The sequence below is a fragment of the Limanda limanda genome, chromosome 7, assembly GCF_963576545.1.
Source record: "Limanda limanda chromosome 7, fLimLim1.1, whole genome shotgun sequence".
In the NCBI taxonomy this organism is placed as follows: Eukaryota; Metazoa; Chordata; class Actinopteri; order Pleuronectiformes; family Pleuronectidae; genus Limanda; species Limanda limanda.
This window is the reverse complement of record NC_083642.1, coordinates 17,176,409-17,192,129: the sequence shown is the minus strand read 5'-3', so window position 1 is coordinate 17,192,129 and position 15,721 is coordinate 17,176,409. Positions and strand designations below refer to the sequence as shown.

General features: G+C 41.9%; 1 protein-coding gene across 1 annotated transcript in view; it reads right to left on the bottom strand.

Annotated features, from left to right (window-relative positions):
* Positions 1–352: 352 nt before the first annotated feature.
* LOC133005386 (neural cell adhesion molecule L1-like protein) overlaps positions 353–15,721 on the bottom strand; it is a 35,568-nt gene continuing 20,199 nt past the window's right edge. Inside the window, exons 22-29 of the mRNA XM_061075048.1 lie at positions 14,459–14,641; positions 8,468–8,506; positions 8,059–8,121; positions 7,471–7,584; positions 6,671–6,832; positions 6,089–6,268; positions 4,553–4,625; positions 353–566 (exon numbers count right to left, since the gene is read on the bottom strand). Of these exons, the coding sequence (XP_060931031.1) occupies positions 353–566; positions 4,553–4,625; positions 6,089–6,268; positions 6,671–6,832; positions 7,471–7,584; positions 8,059–8,121; positions 8,468–8,506; positions 14,459–14,641 (1,028 nt within the window). The remainder of the gene's footprint in view (positions 567–4,552; positions 4,626–6,088; positions 6,269–6,670; positions 6,833–7,470; positions 7,585–8,058; positions 8,122–8,467; positions 8,507–14,458; positions 14,642–15,721) is intronic.

The following is a 15,721-nucleotide window of genomic DNA, read 5'->3' as shown; positions in this document are numbered from 1 at the left end:
ATGTGTACATTTTTATCCAGTGTTTATAAACAAGATAATTGTTTTTACTTTGCAGAAAGTATTTTTTGTTATTGTATAAAATTAATCTACACCACTGCAGATCATTAGGTACAAAAAGCTTTTTATTATCATCAATAAAATTATTCCAAAAGAAATTCAAACATTCAAACGATACAGTCCATTCTCTTACAGTATGTACAAAGCCTCACATGGTTTTCCCACTGAGGTGTAAAAAAATCTTTATTTTTGTTCCTCCATATTGCTATCAGAGCTATATTCATTTCCAGTGAAGCTGAATTTATAAAGTCTCTTGAAAGGATTTGAAGTAGACAGTTTGAGCCGCAGCCATGCTTTATGCAGTGACTGGGCCGGGTCCGCTGGGCTCGCTAGCTGAACCTCCGTGCCTGGGTCCAGAATATTCTCCGATAAATGAGCCGTCCTCATTGAATTCCCCTTCGCTCTCGGCGTAGTCACCCAGGCTGTCTCTGCTGACGCTGTCCCCGACTGTGTCATTGCCATTCAGGGAACATGGGCTACTGCCCTTCAGTGGTTTCTCGTCGCTGTCACTGCCATCAACAACAACAGAGAGGGATGACTGGGGTCAGTGGTGCAGCGCATAAACAAACATATTGTATAGCACGTCAGGCAGATGTTCGGAAGCAACAAACACACACACACAGAAAACACATGGCTCTGGGCGGCTCTCTGACACACAGGAACACATATAGTAGTTTCACACAAAACGAAACACTATGCACAAACTCACAGAAACACCAGTGTATAAACTTGTACAGTGTGTTAAATGCTTGGCTGCACTCACAGACACACAGGCTCCCACTCAAAAAGCAAGTTCTTATGGGAGAACTTGTAGGAAAAGGGAGCACAAGGGAGGGGGGTGGGGGGGGGCTTGCTACAATCACTTCGCTAATTGCTAATTGCCAAGGCTTCAGGACCAAAGGCAATTTCAAATCTCTTTAGAGCCAGCGATGGAAATTGCCAGAGTGCAGTGAGAAAGAAGATGGGCGGGAGATGTGTGTGTGTGTGTGTGCGGGAGGGGTGGAGGGGTTGAAGGCTGAGATTGAGAAAAGGAGAAGGAAGAGGAAGAGGTGGGGCATATGCAATTCCAGACAAACAGCCTGTCATTCCTGGTATTCCCGAAGGGCCCACACGCAGGCTGAGGAGATTAGATGCCAATTTACGGCTGGGCATCTGGCCAACCTGCCGGTGTCTCGCTACAAGACGTGGGGTCACCTCAAAACACAGAGGATATTTTTTCCTCCCTGTCCTCTTTTCTAATTCCCTAAACTGCCGGTGTTCGGTCACACCTCTCGCCGCTTTAGTATTCATAGCACGGAGCTTCTGCGCTCGGCAACAGCGCTCAGGTGGCTGCTGTATGCTGGTGCATTTTGAGGCGTTGACACCTGCGTGGAATACAAGCTTGACATTTCGAGCAGCGTTTAAGCACGGACAGGCAGTTCAAGCTAAGATTGCGAATCGGGTCTCCTTCACAGGGATTTTTAATAACCAATCTTATCTATCCCATTTCACAAGGCCGTTTACCATGCAAGCCACACAAGGTCCGCATTTCAATCCTTATCAAACCTTCTTTCTCTGACGACTCTAGAGTGCCGAAGATAAGTGGCTGTTATCTAAGAGCAGCGGAATTCCACAGCCGCGGCAGACCGCCTGCAGTGACTTTGAATACAGTGATAAAACAGGACTGGGTGCTTCTGAGCCGAGGCTCGCTCAGGAACTTGATCGGGATCCAGCTCAGCCTCAGCTGTTGCTGTGAAGAGGTTTTCCTTCAGCCTCACAAACAGGTGAGTATGGAAGCAAATCACAGGAGGGGCAGAAGATAATTAAATTTATCTTAACATTGACCCATGCTGACTTGGTTTGGGGGCAGCACAGAGACTTCAGGTGCGAGATGGAATTTTTCCCCCTCTTTGCACCTGAAGTTTTATTCATTTTAGTTTAAAGGTGCCTAGAGGATCTGCTGCCATCTCCCGAATTGCACATACAAATGTGAGAAGATGAGAGCTAAGAGGAGCAGAGGTAAACAAATAAAGAAGGAAGGAAAGGAAAGGAAATAAAATGCATGGCAATCTTGGCTAACAGCCTCATCCAGCCATGACAGCTGCTGTTCCTGCAGTGGGCAGCGGGACACGGGAGCATTGGCCTGTCTCCAAAGAGAAATCCTCAGAACCATAATAACCACTTGTAGGCTCCCCAGACACGTGGCATACCAGTGCGTGATCCATTGCCTTCAGAGATTCAAAGTGCAGCAGAGAGCCCTGAATCTGACTCTAAAGCCAGGAAAATAACATCTCAGTGAGGCTAAGGGCACTCTGGGGGGACAGTAGTCAGAACAGCATCGAATCCAGCCATGAGAGGCATGCTAAACAAAAGGCTGCAGCCACACAGCTGCAACCGACTCACACACACATATTAAGATGGCTTCTCCTGCCTGAGGAACTCACAAAATAAACTTGGCATCACAGATAACAATCCCAAAGCTGTGCACACCACCAGCACATGTGTACAGCAACAAATGACAACACTATGTAACAACACCATTATAATAGTCTTGGGCTCTGAGGCTGGAAAAACTTACTTATTACATCTTTAAACTGTGTACTCTATAAACGGAGCTGTAGACACGAGACAATGCATTTTTTTAATAGAATTATGGTCTTGGCAACAATCAAAGGAACGCATTTGGCAGCAACTACACAATTTTGAGTAATCATGTTCTGAAGAATGTGACAATGAGTGGAATCAAAGCTGACTGAAGAGGCTATTTTAGGTGGTTTCTGTAGCAAAACAAACACCACTGTCACACAGTTGCTGACAGCGCTGCGGAGCAAAAATAGGATCCAGTCGATTTCCCTAAACTGTCACGGTGGCAGCAAAACAAAGCAAACAATAGAAATTCAACAGCTATTACAAAAAACAACAGCTGTCTACTTCAGTTTTTCCAGCCATTTGCCATGCTTAGTGTGTGTCTGTTACACTGAATATGAGATATTTTCAATGAGCAATTACACTACATCTATAATCAATCCGCGGTGGGAACTTCCTTTATTGCAATTTTATGTGTCACCTCTGCTGAAGGTAGTGCACCATGTGAACGAGTGTTGAATAGTAAATCTGCATCTGCTCCAGTCTTCTTAAAGACATCCTCCTACATTAGAGGTGACGAAACCATAAGCAGATCTAAAAAATGTAATTGTTGAAAACTGTTGTCTGCCAGCCATTCACTCGGAGGGAAAATGTTCTGGTGCAAGATTACAGCCAGCCCCAAGTCCCTTGCAGGTCAAATTATTCTGTTACGACACATATACCAGCATCTACCTTTAATGCCTTTGATAAACCTAATTGAAAATGCGGGGTGGGACATTGCAGAGTACATTAATCTATGAACCAATACCACGTCTTTAAATTATATTAGCTTAATCCAAATAAAACTGTAATTTTCTTTTTCCAGAAATCACTTCTTCTTAGCTTCACCAAAACAGCAGCTGTGATGAAACTAGGAAATACTTTCTGGTAGTGTAGCATTACCAGGAGCTAGCTAAAATGTCAGCAATTTGGCAATATTTCAAACTGGAATTTCCAACAAGTAAGACACTCTGCCGCACTTCAGCGTGGAGGGGTGCCACTAGTGTTGCTAGGAAAAGGCAAAACAGCAATGATATCAAATGAAAGGTTAGTAGTACACAACTTGTAATGCACTGGTGTCAGATAAGGACTTGATATCGGACATTATGCAAAGTCAAGGCACCGGAATCAGTATCAGGGAAGGTAATGAAGGGTATTGGAACCTAACTACATTGAATATGAATTTGCCTGTTTGATTTTGCAATATTACACAAAATCAATGCATTGGTCTTAATATGAGACAGTATTTGATTGAGACATTTCACTCATATTTTATTTATCATATTGTATCACATAGTTTTGATTCTGAAATTCTGATTGGGTGAATGTGTGAGTATGTTATGATGATTTCTTTTGACCTGCATACTGGGAGTCAGCTGTAATACACTGAGAGACAGCAAGCATGCAGATGCCATTTAATTCAACTAGAGAAATACCACTCCATAAATTACACAGGTAACAATAAACAAGCAGTCTACAGCTATGCACAAACACACACACTAACACACAAAAGCTGATCCCTACTGAATCAAACTGACTCACAGTCTCCACTGAGCGCGCACATGCACATAGAATCAAACAACAAAGTAAAGTGTGTCACCATCTACTCTTAACTACTCGGTGTGATTACCTAGCCCATTAAATGACGAGAACATTGGCTTCTAGACCGATCCTGCTCGTGAATGCAAGGTTTGCTTTCGGGATGGGAGAGAAAAACATAACTGTGACACATGACAAATGAGTTTCTCAGCCACAAAAATATTTCACATATGGTGGTTAGATTAATATGGCTACAACACAATGCATTTCTAGGAGATAAAGAAAAGGTAATTTCCCCAGAACACATTTCTGGTGCTGCAGCTTTCCTCTGTAAAGTGGGAGTTCAGCTCACCTGTATTCAGAGAAGGTGTCATCATTCATTCCTTGTGACTCAACGTCAGGGTGGAGGTCCTCCTTCTCTTTCACTGCAGGGGGGCGGCAGGACAGACATTTCAGCGCCATTGTTAAAGAGCAGCACTTTCATCCATAGGTGTAATACATCTCACTTGTACTGCTGGGATGTGATATCATTTGTAATGCGTCAGATTCCGATCACTACGAAGGTTCCTGTCCTCTTACATTTTCACAAGGGAGATAATTCAAACAGTAGCATCTGCCTTTGGTTAGTGTTTATCATCAGAGGTGAACATTTGTGCTCAGTAAGTGTGTAAGAGTGAGTAGGTCTCATCCTGGTGAGAATTAATGGTCCAACTGGTCATTTCAGGATATACAGGCACAATCTCCTGCTTTGCTCCTGAGTTATCGTGTTGAATAATGACTCTGATGTCACAGTGATGTTGAGCTTTGACCTCTTGGGTGTAAACATGTCATCGCTTCATCTATTTCAAGACATTTTTCTCGTTTTGTCATAATTAGAGTGTGAATTTCTGAGTTATGGGCAAAAATGGGATTTTTGCTGTCAAAGTGACCTTGACCTTTGACCACCAAACTATTATCAGTTCATCTTTAGGCGAATTGGTGGAAAAATCTCCCAGGGCGTTCCTGAGTTATCGCTTTCACACGAATGAGGGACGGACGGATGGTCAACCTGATGTCGGCAGTGTTAAGGCATTAAAGCCTCTGAGCGCAGAGTGCTGCACATCGACTCTTTGTGTAAATATGCTTTAAAAATACCAGCTGCTTTTAAGGAAAAACAAAAGAGGGATTTCATCAACAGAGCTGGATGGGCAGAGGGGGGAGAATCCAAAGGAGCTGATGAAATATTCAGTGCTTCATGTCAGAAGCTACTGCAGGCAAAGAGTTGTGTTGAGAAGACGGAAAAATCAGGCTGAGAGGAAAGAAATCGAGTGAGGAGACAATTTGCAGGTAGGTACCATTGTGAAACTGAATTTGGCTCGGACACAAGGTTACACAAAGGCACAGAGGGAGAGCAAGGACGTCTGCTCAGGTGAGAGGTGGGGAGCAGTGGAGCTAAGCCAGCTGATTCTCACTCATCTCGCTTGATAAGTTCTGTGATCACAGGTTCCAAGCACAACTAACAGAGCCACACTAATGATTCCACAAGGAGTCAAATCACACAAGCTCATCTCATAGACAGTTCATTTGGGGTTAATGAATTCGAAGTTGGTGGGGTTGGCATGCATAGGTGTCCAACTTTCATGCAGGGTGGGTTTCCAAACAGGGTTGGGGTCAGGGTTGAGGTCCACTGCACATTTAATTTCCTTCAGGATGTCAACCAAAATGACAGTAGAGTAAAGTGTCAGATCAAAGAATCACCCTGGAAAACGGGTGGTGATTGAAAATGTCAGAAATGATGCATGTAACCAAATCAGACTGAGATCTTCTATCGGTTTCCTAAGCTGCATTTTGGTTCACTTCCCGAAGCAAAATGATAAGGGGGCCCAACCCCAGTCAAAGACTAACTGACCTTTTTCCATGGAGAACATGTCTGGTCGCCGGCGCGGCGATGGCGTACCTGCATATTTGCCACCTTTGTTTCTCCGCACAAAGCAAGCCATGAGTACGACAAGGGTGAGGAGTGCCACAGCACACATGGTCCCAATGACCCATCCCTGGGTCGAGGAGTTTCTCTGCTGCCCTTCCACACCTGAGAATTAAAGAAGGAGACGCAGAGCTCAAAGATCATTCTAACGCACACAGTCTATTTGAGCATGACAATCCCCTCAAGCATTCCACAGACACGTTATCTTTGAGCCGGAACAAAAAAACAACAACATGATGAATTCAAGTTTGAGAGGATGCTCTCACATCGTATTTTATTCACATACCCTTCAGCTATAACACTAAATCTCTTCTGAAAATATATTAGATAGGAAGGAAACAAAACATTAGATATGGAGGAAACAAAACAAATGTAGATGAAACACAAGGAAAATAAATGAACTCGCACATTCACCACAGTCAATATCAGTTCGTTGATGATACGTTTGCATTGTTATGGCAGGATGCTAAATTCTACGGACTGGGACTCCTCTGTCTCTCCTCTCACCTTTGACTTGAGTCTGGATAACGTCCTCGAAAATGCTAGCGTTATCAAGTAGTCCCTTGGCCATGAGGCGCACAGTGTACAACGTCCCGGGTGTGAGCCCATCAATTACGTGGAAACTTTGAGAAGTGTTTACGGCTTCAGAAATCCACCAGTTACCATCACCTACACAGCCAAGCACAAGAGGTGCACAAGCAGCAAGTCGGTATTAGCGGTCATGCTACAGAGAAAGAGGAAAGGATAACCTGTCACCAAGTCACAAAGGGTTCCTATGCAAGCACACTTTTTATACTTAATCTAACATTAAAAATTAAAGGAGACATATTGTGCTAAATCAACATTTCCCTTTATTTTAGGGTCTTATTAAGGGTTTTGTCAGCAATTGACAGTATGAGGAAAACGATATGTTCTTTTTAGAGCATGTAAACTTTTTAAAGAAATATCCCAAACTAAAACTATTAGAGCAATATTTGTCTGTCCTAAATATGCCTGTTTGTGATGGACTGTTTGTAATGCAGTGGTAATGCAGATTCCTTTCTGAAATGTCAAAGTGACTTGCAATATTTTGAGCTGGGGCAAGTAAAGCCGGTATTGTTGGAATTAGTAGATTGATGAACCTGAAAATAAACATATTATGTCTCCTTTAATAAATTTGAAGGATATCATGGAAATTATGGAATTTACCATGCAGACACTAGGCTTGTAGTATATTTAGGATGTGAAATTCAGATTCACTTAAATGTGGTGCCAACTAAAATTCCTATCGATGTTATGCAAGGCTGGGGACAGGAAAAGTAGCTTACGGTTATTCATATAAGCCACATAAAGCTGTGAGTCCTGCTGCTCTTCTCTGGCAGTCCAGCTGATTTTGGCAAAGGTGTCACTCACATAGGAGCTTACGTTCAACAGGGCCGGAACTGATAAAGAGAGAAGAAATAGTGGGAGGAAAAATCGGGAAGAAAGGAAAACACAGACAGCCACAGACAAAAGGAGAAAGACAGAAGGCAGGAAAGAGGATTAGCAGAGGTAAATAGGATTCCCCCGCAGTTTGAGAACAGTGCAGCAGCAGCAAAAAATGTTTCAAGAAGACAGTTCAGAAGGCAACACTGGGCCTGAGACTAAATTGAGTGGAGCTGGATTTTGCCTCATAAAGGGTTAGGAGCAGAGATCGTGGGCGGCGGTGACATCTTGTCTTCACTCGCTCTTAAGCAAAGCTGACATTTCCTGATGCTCCAACCCCCCCCGGCCCCACAACCCCCCAAAGCAGACATCAGAACAATCGGAGACGACTCTGTGTCTCGAATCCCATTGTTAGTTGAAAGTTCAGGTACAATCTGGATGGGATCACAGGGGTATTATTGTCGGTGCATGAGTGAGTGTGAGTTATATACCTAAGGAAAGATGAGTAGAATTCCCTGGTATAGAGGTTGGAAAGGAGAGAGAGCAGTTGTGGGCTGAAATCAAAGAGAACCCTCAGATGTTAGATTCCTGCAACAATACTGTCAGATCTACTGCTCTATATTGTGAAAGAAAGTGAGGTCTGAGATTAGATGAAGGCAGGATTGTTAGAGAAACCAGGGAAACTGGAATAATGGTAGCAAATGTAGCAGGGAGTCTTGTATTGCCTTTTAGTTGCTTTTCAGGAATTACCCAAACACCATTATACAACTATAAAGGACAAACAATTGCTGAGGCTATGGCAAGCTACACACTACAGCAAAACATCTACAACCTTGTCTATCCCTAGCGCTACTACTTCTACGTTGGCATGCTGCAGCAGCTGCAGGCGCTGGTACATACTGCTCTGAATAGGGGCCACAGCTGGAGTCAGGGACAAATCTTCAGAGGGATAAAAAGAAAATGAAATAACAGCAGAATATTAGAAATATATGGCAAGCCGATTTGTAGGGATGCGTGACTGCACATACATGCATATCCACATACATATACGTGGGCAGTGCATCCTCGTGTACAGACGCATGTGGATACCTGCATCGGTGATCTGTTCTTCAGATGTGGTGACTGGTGGAGTATCACACTACCAGAGAATCATACACCTTTTCCCTCCCAAGTATCTACTACTACTTCTACTAACTCTAACCAGTGATTGGGTATTTATCATAATAGATAATGTAATCAATAACAAATTGGGATTTGATGGATAAAACCACAATTGTAGTCCCAAAATACAGCAAAAATCAAAAGATGACATAAATAATTCATTAAAAGAGACAATGAATATTTCCTCATTGCTTGACAAGTTTCCATTAATGTCAAAATCCCAGGTTGACTGACATGAACTGATATTTAAATTCTTGAGTTTAGATGTATATGCTAACTGCTTAACAGTGGTAAGATTTATACCTTACATGTATGACTTGAGGAGTTGCATGTTGCCCCATGTCTGTGTGGGTTTCTCCGGTTTCCTTCCACAGTCCAAAAACAAGAGGCTAAGCTGAATTGGAGACTTTCAATTGAAAATAGGTGAGTATGTGATCATGAGTGGTTGTTTTTCTCTTTATTTCAACACTGATGGATTGGTGACCTCTCCAGAAGATGCCTAGCCTCTCATCCAATGTCTGCAAAGACTGGCTCTAGCCCCCCAACGACCCTCAAAGGATAAGCTGAGTAGATCACGGATGGAAGGATGAATGACTAGTAATAAAACAGTAGTTTCTCATCATGTTGCTACTTGGAACTGCTTTTCTTTAAACACTCAAACAGGTTTTATGCATCCTTCATCCAATGCAGTTTTAGTCTACATGCAGTGTGACATTTTAACTTTGACCACTGAAATCTAATCACTTAATATTTGAGACAACTGGTCAAACTTTGAAAAAAATCCCTTGAGGCAGACTTGAGATATTTTCAAAAGCTCAAAAACATGATTTTTCAGGCCACAGTGACCTTGAACTTCGACCTTTGACAAACAAATACCAATCAGTTTATCTGTGGGTAACCATAAACATCATCAAATACATTTTTGATAAATTGTGTTCACAAGGCAAAAGAATGTGCTTTGTGAGGCGGAGAAACCCTGATGTTTGATCTTTGACCTTTGCCCACCTGAATGTAATGATTTTAGCCGTGAGTCACTAACTGAACGTTGGTTCGATATTTGAAGAAGTTTTCTCAAGGCGCTCAAGAGATATCATGTTCACAAAAATGGGATGGAGAGACAACCAGAAATCATACTGCCTCCGGCCACTGGCTGAAGGCATAAAAGGTGCAATTAGAACTGTAGTTACTAAGACTATAAAAGTAATTTTGTATTGTTATTATCGTACAAGTTTACAGGTTTGTATTTTAATGAATTGCTTCTTCAACAAAGGACAAATTGTACATATGGGACCCTATTACCCTGAATCTAATAAGTAAATGTAAGATTTTAGTCCTGTTGGTTTTGGACAAGATAAATTCATGCTGATTATAGATCTGATGAACTGTTTTGATCTTTTTCTGGTGCTACAATGATTTTTTTCCAGAAGTTGGATTTCAAGTCATTGATAGAAGTGTGGTAAACAGATCTCACATATGTGGAGCCCCTGCGTGAACTTACAGTACATTGAAAGAAATAATAATAATACTGCTGTACACTGAAGCTGTCTGTTCTGCTCTGATTGCTGAATCCTAAGCTAATTAGAATGAACATAAAGCCAGCCCTTGATTATACTGTTTCCAGCTTAACTTTTTTCAAACATTAAGTTCGAGCCATTAGCAAATGTGTCGGCGATAACAACTTGGGTATTCGAGTGCTGTGCTGGAGAGCCAATAATTGGAGGAGCCGTTTTTTTTGTGTGTGGCTTCAGAGGTGTGTGCTCTTCTCTGCGTTTTGTCTAGTTTGTAACCCAATTTATCTCTGCTGCTTTGTTATCTCATTAAACCTGATGGAGAAAAACTGTTTCTCTGTGTGCCGCACTCTTCTGCTGTGGCTGTTCGCTCTACTCTCTGTTTTTCTTTCTGTTCCCCTTTCTCACAGATGTTCCACTCCATCCTTCTGTAAATCTCTTAGCTCACACACACACAAACACATGGTATGTCAGTTATAATTGTTCGGGAGTATTTTTAAGCGAGTCAACTGTTTCTCGTACTTAAACGGTGATAAGCATTAAAAGCTCACTCAGTCAAAGGTGAAATCTAAAAGGAACACTCCAGAGCCTGCTTACTGGGGCTTTATAACTCACATGCATTCTTCTTTTTTCACTGCCACTCCAACCCTCCACATTAGTGTCTCTAAATTCATGTTGCCCCTGCTCTGTGATATTGGCAACCATAAATCCACTCTGCTGCATTGTGACTAGCATGCCCCGAGGACAGCGCTCCAACACAGAACCATTTCATCTCCCCACCGAGCCCCTACTCCAGCCTATTTACAAACAGTGCATCTAATGGCTCCTGGGCTGGACATCCACCTCCAAGATGCAAAGCCTCTCAAAGGAAACATAAAAGCCAGAGAGAAATGAATAACTTTTTATTAAAACATTCAGAGATGGTGGAGAAACATTTTCTCATTTGCTCATTTTCTCACACTGCCAATAAGGGAGGGAGCAGAGAGTTTAACTTTAAACTTTGTTGGGAAATTCTAGCACTCATTATGTGTTACTCATCAAGGCTGAAAGTGAAACTGCAATGCGGCAGGTAATATTTTCAAATAAGGAAACCAGAATGTCTAAGTTGAATGATGTTGGTCTCAATTACAACTAACGTAAAGTTTTAACAAAGAGTTTCACTGAGTGCAATTCAAATTAAAGCAGCTACGTGTGAGGAATTTATCATTTTTGGCTTTGGTGAGCAGAGAGTATAGGCACTAGGACTGCAGTTTTTTGACCAGGACCATCCCCCCCTTCTCCTCCAGAAACATGGTGTGATGATTCTACAATTCAAACACATATTGCATTAAATCATTTAATCTCTTAAGGATTTGCATGTAGCAGCTTAAAATTGCAGACAAAGCTGATGGAGTAAACTACAACTTTCTATAGTACCGCCAGCCAGGTTGAGAGAGAAGAGTGTGAATTGCTGTTTTTCTCAAATCCTGGTGGTTATGAATTTATTTCTTCATTTGTCACTACAAACCTCAGCAAAATCACAGTTCAGATTTTTGAAACAGATGAAGCTCTGATCTCTGGGCCTTTCTTTTGTTTAAGCACTTACCAAATGCTTTTTGATCTCCTGCTCGATCTTCTTGCCTCACATGCTAACTCACTCAACTTTCTCCATGAAACGACCCCCTTAATAATATCGTTCAACAGCTTGTAAAAGAGAACAAAGACATGTAGACTTCAAGGCCCATAAGTTATAATAGTTTGTTGAATCTGATCTAAGCTTTAAATCGTACATCAGCAGAGTAATTACAATAACATCCATTCATCTAGTGTTTAATGTGTTTACTACTACCTCACTATTCCCTATTTCACTATATAGGGACTTCTATATAGTAGTAGATACTGCTCTGTCATTGACCATTGGTTAAACACTGTTTTTAATGATGGTTTATGGAAAACAATGAGTGCACTATATGGGGAATAAAAAACGTCCGCTTACCACTACAAAATGGTGAACTCCCTATATAGTGATTTGCAAGTGATATCGGACAGAGCCAAAGAGAGTCACAGTGCCAGGTTATAGACCTCAGCTTGCAAAAAGCTACAATGCTAATCCATGCTTTAAAAACCGGACCATTGTATCTTCTCCGAGGCCTTATTTAAAAGGGTATATAGGGGATAAAAATGCTCATAATTCTGCTGCTAGACATGCCTTAAAACGAAGAAGCACAGTAATCCAGTTTTACATGAGCTACGCTGGCTCTTAGACATATTCAAAAGGTATTTTTGCTTTTTTCACGAAGCTCTAAATGGTTGAGGATCACGCTAAACTGCAGACTCCCTGTCGTTATATTGTATTTGTCTTCAGGTCACTTGGATTCTCTGCTGGTTTGTAAGCGGTTCGCCACCACTATCATGTTTAAAATAGAGACGCACCCTTTTATAAGCAAACTGTGGAAAAGCATTCACAAAGATGATATGGAGACAATCTCACAGAGCATTTTTAAGCAGCAGTTTTAGACACAATTTACCTCTTTCAGGTTAGTGCTTCATTTATTAGCATATTTTTAATATGATACACTGTGTTTAGTTACGAATGTTTCCACTATAGCTGCTTTCAGACATGCACTGAACTCTGCAGTTCTTCTGTATTTTCTCTAAGTGTGAATGCAAATGTCCGAGTGAGATGCTCCCCAGTATCTGAAGACTTTCTCCACCTGGCCTCGCAGTATAATGTCCGTAGAAATCCAGGAGAATCAAAGAGTAAACAAATATCTACCAGTGGCACCAAGTCTGTAGTCATGAAGTGAACATTGGGTGGGATGAAAAGATGATTATTTTAATACTATATTATGAGTCTGACGTGTGCTTGGTAACATAAAGATATCAATGTGTATTTTATATAACTTTAAGTATTAATTTTTCATATTTTCAAAAATACACTTACATAAGTATACCAAATTGTATAAAATATACACAAATATCTTTATATTAGCATAAATACATTAGACATAAGACGGCAAACTCATTAGGGCCCCCAATGTTTAATATTTAATTGTATGATTTTTATAACCAATAAACAGATATATATGCATTGCTAAAGATTTATAAAATACAGTCATTTTAGCAAAAGGTTTAGCAAATTGGTTTTATGTTGATCCTTAACGAACCTTCTCTTCAGTCATCTTTTCTCCTCCTCCCCTCTTCCCCTCCTCTCCACTCTACTCTTCCCCTCTCCTCTCCTCTCCTCTCCTCTCCAGTCATCTTTTTTGCTTGTCATCATAGCAAAGTTTTATTATTATTATTCGGCCAGTTTACAATTCTGTTTATTGGGGGGGACAATTTGACCATATTTAAACATTGGGAGTGACACAATTATGTCTACGTTCCTGGGCAACACACACGTTGAAGACACAGACGAATATGCTGTGTCTGTGTTTTGTCAAGATAATTACTTGATCCACGCAGCAGAGTTAATACGTCACTTCCTGTCTCTGTCTGCTGCACCTGGCAGCTCCACCTCCCGCCTGAATAATGCAAGCAGAGTATTTGATTCTGTTGTGAAGGCGTCTGTGCAGAGTACCTCCCGCTGTGTTGTGCCTGTGTGAAAGGCAAACTGCAGAAAAGTCCTTCGCCAAGTCTCTGGAATTTACCCGCAGGTCATGTAAGAAAACGGCTTATGTGTCTATTCCTGTCATCTCGACTCATTGTTTTTAAATGATTTTTTATTTGTGTGAAGGACACAATTGTAGTTAAGTTGGTTTTAATTTCAAGGCCACTACTGAAAATCCAGAGAGGCAGGAATATGTAACAGGGAAGTGTCGATAAAACACCCAAACTTTTATTCAGTGTGAGCTGAGCTCCAAAGACACAATTCCCTGCAGAGTATTTGCATCAGATCATCCACACCTTGTAAACAGCCGGTTTTTAACACCATGCTTCAAGTCTGCAGCACAAGCTTTGCATAAATAAGCAGTTTCCAGGCCCAGATAACAGTAATGACGTCATGAGGGGTGTTTTTTTTTTTTAGACGTGACAAAATGTTTTCAAATGCAGAATGGTAACTCACTGTAACGATAAAAAAGTGTTATCATTGAGGGCACAGTACAATAAATCATTACCATAACTATCTCCAATTTGTACGTCTGCAGTGATTTATGCTTCCAACACTGGAGGGGCTTTCAAATTAATACCAATGCAGATTAGCCACACTATCACCACAGGTACACTGACTTCATCTACTCACGTTCCGGAGTGACCGTGTTGCTCTCCTGGGCGAGTGGAGGTCCGCAACCTGCTCGAGTGCAGGCACTGAGGTGGAAGCGGTAGAGGCTGCCTTCCTGCAGGCCGTGGAGCTCCCACTGAGTGGTGTCGGCCCCAGTGATGTTCGTCTCCTGGGAGTCAACCACCTCAAGTGTGGTCTCATTAACTATAGATGAAGGAGAAAGATGTCAGGTCAGTTCGCGTGGCGTGAAGTGAGCCTACAATGGACGGACGTGGCTGAGAGTTGTCACTGTTTGTCCCCTGTAATGTGTGAATGGAACACAACTACAATGAGGGTCACTGGTGGAGGGAGGGGCACTTAGGGATGAGGATGTGTCACGCTCGCTCATGCAGAAGGTGAACGTGGCAGATACATGTCCTGACAGGTGAGCTGAGGAGGAATACATTATGAAGAAAAGCGAGAGAAGATGAAAGCAGCAGATAGAGAGCTCAAGCGGGAGTGGGAGGGGGAGAGTAAACAAGTGGCAATGGATGAAACGAGGAAGGAGAGGAGAGAGGGAGCGAGGAGGAGGAAATGAAACTTAAAAGATAATTCCAGTATCTTCAAACCTTGGCCCTGCTTTCCCGTTTTTTGGGGTCTAAATGATTAATAGGAGCAAAACTGTTTGGAATCAGTCCAGTAATCGAGTGAAAACACCAGCAACCGCGAGAAGGCTGGAATGTAATAAAAATAGGGCAAGTCACACTATGTCCACCAAAGTGCTTGTTTCTACCACTGATTGTCAGATTGTTATTGTATCTGTCTGGCAGCATTATGAATAGGATTCCTGCGGTGATAGACGGAGCAGATAGGCTCGATACTGCAAATATTGATGACGCTATTGATCATTGAGAGCCAGAAAGACGGGGAAATAGGGCCCAAGTTTGTAAGAGTGCCAGAATGAGTTTATAATAAAGGAAAAGCTTAAAGAACAACACTTTCAAAAGAAGAGACGGAGGTGGTACAGGTGGGAAAGCAGAGGGAAGGCAGTGGCAAAGGAAAATGTGAGGAGGAAGCAGGAAAAGGAAATTAGAGGAGTGGCAATCACAAGCAGCATAACGTATCACTAAGCATGTATTATAGATCAAAGTACAGTATGTGTGCAGACTGTGGAAAGCAACGCACTTCTCCTGAAACCCCCTTCGTTGATGTCAGAACTCTGCCTGTGTTGAGATGCAATTGAGAATTGAATATGTGCCGATCCCTGTTGTAACCGACCACTTGGAAAACTCTGATTCCTTATCT